This window comes from Bidens hawaiensis, unplaced genomic scaffold, assembly GCF_021521415.1.
Source record: "Bidens hawaiensis isolate Kalapana, Puna unplaced genomic scaffold, B.hawaiensis_p1.1 tig00026213_1, whole genome shotgun sequence".
Taxonomy (NCBI): Eukaryota; Viridiplantae; Streptophyta; class Magnoliopsida; order Asterales; family Asteraceae; genus Bidens; species Bidens hawaiensis.
In genome coordinates, this window is record NW_027494220.1 from 57044 (window position 1) to 68185 (window position 11142).

Here is an 11142-nt window from a genome sequence, read left to right on the forward strand (position 1 = left end):
AAAAGATAAAAAATAAAAAAAGACGTTGTAATGCGCATACGTATTACTATGCGATACTGTTGTATTACACATGTGTAATAATGTGTATATTTATGTTTAATAGTGTTTAATTGCATATATTCAATATTTGTGTATTGTATATATGTAGTAGTGTTATATTATATGCAAAAATATAAAAGAAAATTAAAAGTCAATGTAGTACACATGTACATTAATGTTGTATTACACATACATACTAGTGTGTATTCGATTTGCGCATTAATCTTATATTGCATATATATACAATAGTGTGTATCAAATATGTGCAATAATATTGCACTCTATGCAATACAACACTCTTGCATATATGCAACACACATTATTGCACGTATGCACTACACTGACGAGCTTACTGACGAGAATGGATTTTTTTTTCTTTTTGTGGAAAAATATCAACTTATAAGAATAATGGATAAAAAAACTACATAAAAGTTTCTTTTTTAAAAAGTTAAAAATAATTCTTTAGGAGTTTTAAGTTTCCTCTTTAAGAGAAATATTTTTTGATCCCCCCCCCCCCCACACATATATATATAGGACGATTAGGATCACGTGAGAACTTTTTAGGAATTGAGAACTATGAGAACCATTTTGGATCACAAAAAACCCAAAAATAAAAAAAATCATAAAAAAAAGAAACACAAAAATAAAAAAGTAAAAAAACCCTAGTTCTTATTTATCATCCCGGTTTCTAAAAAAACAAAAAAAAATTCTTAGTTTAGCTAAATTATACATATATGTATAATAGGTACATATATGTACACATATGTTTTTTTTTCTATACACATGTATAATTTAAGGTAAATAATAATGTACATATGTCTACAATACGTAACTAGAGATTAAAAAAAGTATACATATGTGTATAGATATAATACAAATTAAAAAATATTCGGCTTTTTTTAATGAAACCGGCATGAAATACAAGAATTTTGGTTATTTTTACTTTTTTAAAGTTTTCATTTTTTTGATAATTTTTTGAAGGTTTTTTTTAGTGGTCCAAAATGATTTTCAAAGTTCTCAATTTACCAATGGTTCTCCTAGGATCCTTATCCTATATATGAGATGGTTCATGAGAGAAATGAGATTACTGCGATAAATGAATATGGGATACTAGTTTTATTTTAGGTTTTAAATGCTCAAATGTAAATGAGGAAAGTATTAATGCATGCTCTCTCTTCAATTAATATAACCAATAAATATAATAGTTATCTGTTCAATTAATATAACTAATCAAATTATTATAATTGTAAAATATGAAGAATTCATTTATTTTTATAACTTATTTTTTCTCTCTTGAATTTTTATCCTACACAAGTATAATTTATTCATACATTAAAATTTCTTTCGAACCAAAACCAATTTCTTCCAACTCAATATATTAATATCCATCAACACGTAGTTACATTATGATGAATAGTACAAAAAACTACCTTACACGTGTTTGTATTAAATATCAACAAAAAAGTACACAACCTACACAAAAACATATAAAACACATTTGTTCTAAGAATAAGACAGCATATAACTTACACACGAAAAACCTATAACCGACATACAAAATTCAGCATCGATAAACTACACACGTACACGAAAACGTATAACCTACACATGAAAAACATATAACATACACTCGAAAATTTTATCCTACACAAATACAATTTATTCATACATTAAATTTTTTTCTATCCAAAATCAATTTCTTCCAACTCAATATATCAATATCCATCAACACGTAGGTACATTGTGATGAATAATACAAAAAACTATATTACGTATGTTAACATTAAATGTAAATAAAAAATATACAACCTACACCAAACATATAACATATACTTGTTATAAGAATAAGAAAACGTATATGATATGTGTATCTTTATATAGTTTATATAATCGTTGATGTCGAATTGCATATGTAAGTTGTATACTTTTTTGTATGTTGTACGTTTTTATTATTCAAAACAAGTGTATGTTATATAATTTGTGTAGGTTGTATATTTACTGTTTATATTTAATGGACACATTTGTATGATATTTTTTATTATTATTTATCATAATAATTTTTCTAAGTATATCAATTGAAAAAAAATATTATGTTATGATATTTATTGTTAAAAATTACGTGTTAATATATGCTAATAAATTGAGTGGAAATAAATTGTTTTTTAATAAAAAGAAATAATATTATATAAATAAATTGTATTTTTGTTGTATAAATGAAGAGGGTGTAAATAAATTATATATAAAACTAATTAGTGTTTCTATATTTTTAATTGTTATACTTAAATTAGTTAGTTATACTAATTAGAGAGAGATTTATTATGATTATATTAGTTGTATTAATTGAAAAGAGATAATGCATTTATTGTTGCATTTATATTTTATTTATTTTTAACCATTACCTAAAATAAAACTAAACTAGTGACCAATATTCATTTCGCATTTCTCGCAGTAATATCATTTCTCTCCTGAACTTAAACATATATATATATACATATGATCAGGATCATGTGAGAACTTTTTGAAAATTGAGTATTATTTTGGACCATAAAAAACCTAAAAAATAAAAAAAAAATCTTAAAACAAAAAGAAATGCAAAAATAAAAAAAAGTAAAAAAAATCAAAATTCTTATTTATCATTCCGGTTTTATAAAAAAAAGTCTCGGTTTAGCTAAATTATACATATATGCATAATATGTACATATATGTACACACTTGTTTTTTATACATATATATCTAATTTAAGGTAAATGATAATGCACTTATGTATACATTATGTAACTAGAGATTAAATGAAATATACATGTGTATAGGTATAACACGAATTATTTTTTTATACGAAACATGAATGAAATATAAGAATTTTGGTTTGCTTACTTTTTTAAAATTTTCGTCTTCTTTTTGTTTTATAATTTTTAAATATTTTTTTAGAGGTTTTTTTAGTAGTCCAAAATGGTTATCAAAATTCTAAATTTGTAAAGGGTTCTCTTAGGATCCTTACCCTGCATATATATATATATATATATATATATATATATATATATATATATATATATATATATGTATGGGGAGATTTTAATTAAGAACCCCTTTGAGTTTTAAAAACTCGAAAGAACTCAGTGTAACGATTTTTTTTTCGAATTTTTTTTACACATGCGTAATATATGTAAGTTACATACACGTAAAAAAATTACACAATTTTTTACGCACCGAGTCGACTTTTTACACATGTGTAACGGACGTAAAAGTTAGTGTAACCACTTACATATTTATTCTCTCTCCTAATTTGACTTTTTTGCTAGATTTAATCTCAACCACATATTCCAACCCATTTAATTAAATGTGTGGCCTAAAATTGAAGTTCTTAAGTTCTTAAAACTCAACGTGGTTCTCAAAATATTCCTCCTATATATATATGTGTGTGTGTGTGTAGGGCATGTATAGAATGAAAACCCATTTGAGTTGAGAAAACCCGTGAAAAAATCCATGTAACACAATTTTTTTACATATGTAATACATGTTGTTACATTTAATACAAAATATCGAAAAATAAAAAAAAATGTTTCTTGTTTTTTTATAATTTTTTTTAAACTTTTAAACATATTTTTCAGAAAGAGAAAACGCAACTTTACTTTTACATTTTTATTAACTTTAATTGTGTATCAAAAATTTTAAAATTTAATTAAAAACATATATTTGAGAATGAGTTTCTATAGTTTTCTCAACTTAAATGAATGCTTATTTTATCTTAACCATATATATATTACTCATTTAAACTAATATCTCATCAAATGGGAAAAAAAGCTCATCAAATGCTATGTTAAAAAAACAAAACTGTTAAAAAAAAATCTCTTCAAATGTTGTTATTAACCACCATCTTAATTGCCTAGTCAAATATTTAAAATGAAAAAAAATTGAAAGTGATTTTTCATATAAAGCTAAAATAATAATTACATATAAAAAAAACCAGACCACAGACCACAGAGACACAAGAGTGGATAAACAAAAGCCATCAAAGCTCAACATACATGCATTCATACACATATGTGATATATATATATCTTATCTATAGTTATACATACCCTCACACTATTGTAAACCAAACCAAGGCGCCCATTGTTTACTTCTTCCGTTACAAATCCCACATATTATTATTTATAACCACCACCTCCTTCTTATTATCATTCTCATTATTATTATTATTATTATTATTATTATTATTATTATTATTATTATTTTATAATTATCCGATCCATAATGAAACCTAATCCAGACCTAATGGATAATCACCAAAACGACGCCATAACAGTACCAAACCGTACGGAAGCCAAAACGACGACGTATTTGAGGATAATCGAAGAAGAAGAATGCAATTCGTCCAGCAGTTCATCGATCGGAAACAACAGCGACGACGATGTCGATGACGACGGAGATGATGCTCAGAGTCCGTACAGATTCAATGATCACGGTAGTAATCAACAAATTAGCACTGGATCTCTCGATGATGCGATTCAAGCACTGGAAAAAGCTTTGCCGGTCAGGTTAGTTTCGTAATTTGTGCAAATTGTGGTGGATTTGGATGTGTTATAAGCTTAATTTGTGATTAATTTTTGTTCTTGATTGAATCTGTTCATTTTTGTGTTTTTCAATTTAGGGCTAGAAATATGGGGAAAGTGATCAATTTGATAATTTTAGTGAAATTAGGGGGAAATAATTGGTGAATTATGTGATATTTATGGAAATCACTACTTACTTGGACATAGTGTTTGTAAAAATTCCGACTAAACACCGATTAATTGTAGTCCTATCTCACCGACTTGTGACTGATTAATCTCCATTTATCTACAATTGGTCAAGATTGAAAATTATATATATATAATTTGGAATATATTATATTTGAAAATTTACGTATACATTCTAATCCGATAAATCTCGATTAATCCCTATCGATCTGGATTAATCGTTAGTCCCTAATTGCACAATTTTTTAATTTTTAATTTTTTTTGCAAAAATCTATTAAGGATGGTTATATTATCTTCCAAATGAAAAAAAAAATATTATTGTTAGAGTAAAAGTCAGAGAATGTATTCGATTTTATAGTTAACAAGTCAAACATTTATTGTGTCCAACGCAATGATGTGTAGACTATTTTCATATTAGGCGTGCTTTGAAATTAGTTTTTTTTTCTTTGAAAATATAAGTTATATCTATACATTAAAAGTTAAACTTTATAAATTAAAACTAAAGCAAAGTTATTTCTAAAAGATTGAATCCAGCGAGCTTAAACAAACTCGAGTATGAAAATAAGCTTGTTTAGTAAACGTGTCATAGCTTTACTTGTTTAGTTCAAGCCGGTTTGCGAGCCTAACGGCCCTATTTTCTATTTAGTATGTTAAACATATACGTTTTTATAATAAACATTAATATATGAAAATACTATAATAAAAAATAAATAAGTAAATAGTTTGATATGAATAGCATGTATTATGACTCTTGTTTAGAAAAATATCCTTTTGGTCGCATATTCTAATTTTCCCGGAATAACCCTTTTGAAGATACATACATAAATAAAGATTAAAGGAAATGAAGTGGTGTGATCTGCATAACAAAATAAATAAAAAAATATTGTTGATAATATTATCCTATGATGAAGGGGCCCACTTTGATAAAAGCAAGGAAGGGATAAGATTAAAAAGAAGAGATAAGGAGTGGGGTAAGTAGGTAGTACCAAAAGGCCATGTTTTGGGAGTGGTTTAATTTAATATCCATAATTGCATCTTTTATTTATCTATCTGTTAGGTTTAAAATATTTCCATGGATCATGGATGCACATGTCTATCGTCAAATTGATTTCTTGGTCCAACTTCAACCACATTTTAAAATGGGTCCATGACTAGGATTGTAGTCAGTCAGATAAACCCAAATCCAAATATTTAGAGCATGTGTGAATAGTGTGTTTGGTTAATTATATGGTATTGAGTCATACACGCCTCAATTGCCTACTCATTTATAGGTAGGTATTGAAACCGAATTTAATGTACTATATAATATTAGAAAGCATAATAATAGTAATAGTTATTATTATTAAAGACTTGAAATTGTTAGAATTGTATTGTAATACGAGAGTATAACAAGAACAATAATTATTTTTTAAAATGAAGTTATAATTGCATTGATAGTTAAGTTACATGTATTGAACCAAATATTTAACATATTATATAATAGTAAAAATATAATAAATCATTATTATTTAATAGTTTGAAATTGTTGTAATCTTACTTGAATAATTGAGATAGGTATGGGGCTTAGAATATGATAAGCTAATGTCTTCAAGTCGTAATAAAACTTATTTAACATCTCAAAATTCAAGATTGTTAATATAGCTTGTACAGTTGTACCATCAAAATACAGTTGATAAATAAGCTTGATGAATTTTCATTACAGACGAGGAATATCTACGTTCTACGATGGAAAATCAAAATCCTTTGCGTGTTTAGCAAACATGTTGCACTCCTCGACACCTCCAATAACCGACATTGCAAAACCAGAAAATCCCTTTAACCGGAAACGGAGAAATCTTCTAGCTACTACGCTTTTGTCGCACAAGAACAAGAGCCGAGCTTTCCAATTATCAAATACCAACACTGGCCGGATATCAAAGAAACCTAAAACCACCACATTTCATCATTTTGCTTCAGAACGAGAGGATAACGAAGTACCGAGCCCGAATCTATCATCCATGAGATCGTTTTCTATGGTTAATTTGCATCGGTGCAATTCGAGATTCGGGTTAAAACCGACGGAGATTGAAAACTGTTAGATTGGAAGTTGGGAGGATGGTAAAATAGGTTATAAGTAGATAAGAATAATAACTAATTTTAACGTTAAACTATCACAGTTGGTAACTTCACTTATTTGAGTATTAAGTCTTTTATTATTAGGTTTATTTCTTGAGGCTACACTTTTTCTAACTGCTGTGTTATTCTTGGAAAATGTTGGATGAATAAGTGTTGCTATATAAGTTGATTGTAAGACTACTAGTTGTGGATGGTGTGGATGTGCCAAGGGTAGGCACCATTGGGCATTGGCCACTTCACCCCGCGACTTCTCACTTTTAATAAATAAATAAATACATACATACCGGACGCCTTACGAAAAGAGCCATAAAAAACTTTTAAAGAGGTAACTTTGTCTCTAATGCACTGTTATAACTTAGTATTCGGCAAACTTTATATAGGGACGTCGAAAAGAAATTCTTGTTTGTAAACCAATATTTGTTTGCTACGAGATGGTGTTCCGCACGTCAAAGCAAAGCACCTATACCTTTACATGAGTATCATTCTCCGCAATAAGTTGTTTCTCAAAGCCTAATAGTATCAAAATTGATGTCAGGTTCCTCTAATGATGTATGATGTGCAAGGGAGTGTTTGGGATTGCTTATTTTAGCAACTTATGACTTATTAACACTTGAAAAGCTCAAAAGTCGTATGGTTTTGTGTGTTATTAAGGGATAACAAGTTATAAAGCCGTAATTTATTAACTTATGGAAAAAGTTATAAGGAGACAAAATGAGAAATCCCATACACCCCTTAAAACATTCTATAACTAGTTGTTACCACCCGGGCGTTGCGCGGGAGTCACCTTAGAAGGAGAATAGCTTAAGATGTTCAATCAAAACAAAAATATATAAAAACTGATGAGTATACTACAAAAAGTGAAAGAATGAAAGTTTAAGGTTGAAACTTAATAAGTGACTTCATAAAAAAAACATATTCACAAAAGCATGCCCTGAACAAATTTAAATGCATTACAGATAAGAATCACAAAGTCACCAGATTATCATATTCTTAAACCCGGTTACCTACTACCGTGTTCTTCATACTTTTCATTCTTTTTTCAATCATATTTTTCGCTTCTGCATGATCCACCTGTAGTCACCAGGAATGACCAACGGGCCATAGTTGCAAGAATTTGGATGCCCATTACATGTAAGAACTTAAATTGCTCAAATGCAACCTAACATCTACAAACAACAGTCATCAATTACAAACCTGAGTGAGCTCATATTTAGTAAACATTGATTCTTGTAATTTGGAACTTTTAGGACAAACATAGAAGTTCAAATTTCAAAATCAAAGGTGCTATTTAACCTAAACTGTTCCTAAGTAGAACTTTCCAAAAACCATTGAAATTAATGACCAATAAGATTACCCTTTGATCACATCAGACAGCCACTAAACTCTAAAAAAAAAAAAATTATTGATTTTTATTGTAGGTAAAACAACAATGTAATTAATCTAAAGAAAGTAATTAAAGGTTGAATGTTTGTAAACAGCTCAAGGTGTCTCATTACTCTTTCCTATACAACAAACCATTTAAGTACCAAAGCTGCATTTGTTTGTTGCACTTCAAAATCATTTAATTGCCAAAACAACAATATGTTCCTGCAGGTAATTACTAAATGTTTGTAAAGCTACAATCTATTTTGCAAAGTGCCCTTAAATAGCATTTAACACACATACCCGAATCCATGTAGACTTTGTATAATGTTGTAAGTATAAGTCAAGGACATTTCACTTACTGCCATGGCCGTCTCTTGTAAGAGCATTATCCTTTCACCCATACCTGTAACCCAAATTAACGGTTTAAACCACAATTTGAATATTACGGTCTAACCAATAATAACCTATAGTAGAAAATATTATAGATCAATCTAAAACCTCACCCACAACTGTGGTATTAGCAAACGCATGCACGGCTTGATATATAAAATATGATCATATCACCTACAATAGAATCAATGCACAAAGCAACCAAACAAAGGTGCAGTGATAGATCACACAGAAAGAAAAGGCTCAGATATGTTAACAATCAAAAGGGGAGAAATAATCTGTCATGGCTGCGAGTTTACAGGTTGCCATGTGAAACTAAAGTTAAGCACATGACCATCTTGGTTGCCATGTGAAACTAAAGTTAAGCACATGACCATCTTGGTTGCCTTGCCAACACATGTTAAAATCTCAACTTTGATAAAAAGAAAACTCATCATCATAGCCCTATCGCATTGCCTCAAAGGCATCAGTAACATGTACATCTGAAACAACCACAACCACAACCACCTAGGGTTTTGAAATCGAACCTGGTGGCGATGAAAAATCATGGGTAATCACAACATTAATCATCCAAAGATGTTACCTAGTGGACAAATTTGCATTTCCACCGACGCCGCAGCCACCATAGACAGCCTAAAAGCCACCAGAAACAACAGGGAAACACCCGGTTTCTCTAGGAATAGTGGAGCCCGGCAACAACATAGACAAATCCGCCACCATTGTGCTTCCATCGCCGCCATAGACAGCCGCTGTCGCCTAGGGTTCCTAAATGGAACTCGACAACAATCAAAATCAAAGCCAAATACATCACCGTCGCACTTCCACCACTGCGACAACTGCTGTCACCTGGGGTTCCTAAATGGAACCCGGCAACAGTCAAAATGACGATGGCAGAAGAGCAATAAGACGATTTTGGCAAGAAGTGGTGGCAAAAGGTGGTGGAACAACATGACTTTCATCATCTGGATGAACAAATGTCAACCACCGCAGGATAGAGGAGCAAAGAGAGATGAAAGTGGAGTAGGATGTCCAGTCAAAACCAAGAAAAGATGGTACAAGTTTCGCTTCAGAAAGCATAATGCATGATGCACAAGTTCACCTGCAAATGTATATATACAAATAACATGTTAGAGCATTCTCATTGGTTCTCTAAAATTATGTGAAGAGGTTTGTAAATTATAGGGTTGGTTTTGAGTGGTTGTGAGTATAAATTATACGATGAAGAGAGAAAATGTAGTGATTTTTTTTGTAAATTATAAGGTGAAGAGAGAAAACTCTAATGATTAAAGTCCAAAAAAAATATTATTTGATTAAACAGAAGAGAGAAATGTAGTGTTTTTTAGTGTAATTATAGATATGAGGATAGAGAATCGGTTGAGAATGCTCTTAGACCCAAAAACCCTCTTTTAACTATTTGTATATTGATGCATATATATTGTTTACACTAATCCGCTAATCCCATAAATTTCATTCTTCATTATTTGACAGTCTTTGGTGTTGTCCTTTAATTCGTCACAACTAGGGATGAGCATTTGGTACTTGGTACCGTACCGTACCGGTACCGGTACCGAAATCGGTACCAAATTTTTGAGTTTCGGGATCGGTACGGTACCGGTATTTCCTGAATTTTTGCCTTCAATACCGATACCGTCCCGGTACCAAACCGAATATTTCGGTACCGGTACCAAGATTTGGCGATTTTCGGGATCGGTATTTTCGGTACCGGTACCGGTACGGTACCGAGCTCATCCCTAGTCACAACCTCTATATGCCTTGGATCAGTTGCTACAACTTGTGTTCTTCACAACTTGTGTTCTGAAGAGATTACCTTTAAAATGGGCCCGTCAAGTGGGAGGAAGAAAGCCCAAAGATGACAACATGAGGTTACAAACCCAAAGACGGTAAACCAAAATGCCAAAGCATGACTTAATGAAACTAGAGGTCTGGAGGACACATCTAATTAGCTAACTTAAGGAGGAAACTATATGTCTAATATCTTCACCAGTGGCAAAGCTTGGACTAAGACACCGGAGGGGCTGGACTCAGAATGTATACAAAAATTCACAAATGATGGGGGGCCGGACTCAAATTTTCGGCCGAAAACGCCTAAATTTACACGACGCATAAAAATTTTCGGACGAAAACGGGTAAATTTACACTACTACGCGAAAAAACCGGGGGGGCCGAGGCCACCCACGGCCCTAACTAAGCTTCGCCATTGATCTTCACTACACTACACTGAAGAAAGCAGATGGGAACAACCATTCGTGAAAGTCAAACCCATGTTTGCTTCCATGGATGGGACTTGTCAAGAGTATGGTAAACAAGAGAAGATCTCAAGATTCTAGACCTTTGGATTATAGCTTTGGTATTTGTCTCATGTGTAATAAATTCTTCCTTCCATTATATAAGGAATGGAGATCTTTCACTTAAGAGGGCAGATGGGAAACATTCATAAACACTTGTAATAAAGATCTTTCATGTAATTCCTATA

At 30.8% G+C, this 11142-nt stretch overlaps 1 protein-coding gene across 1 annotated transcript; it reads left to right on the top strand.

Moving 5' to 3' along the window:
* Window positions 1-4253: 4253 nt before the first annotated feature.
* LOC143573131 (uncharacterized) lies at window positions 4254-6982 on the top strand. Its single transcript, XM_077058090.1, has 2 exons — window positions 4254-4577; window positions 6481-6982. Exons 1-2 carry the CDS (start codon window positions 4294-4296, stop codon window positions 6854-6856), a joined length of 660 nt encoding a protein of 219 aa, XP_076914205.1. The 5' UTR covers window positions 4254-4293; the 3' UTR covers window positions 6857-6982.
* Window positions 6983-11142: the final 4160 nt, after the last annotated feature.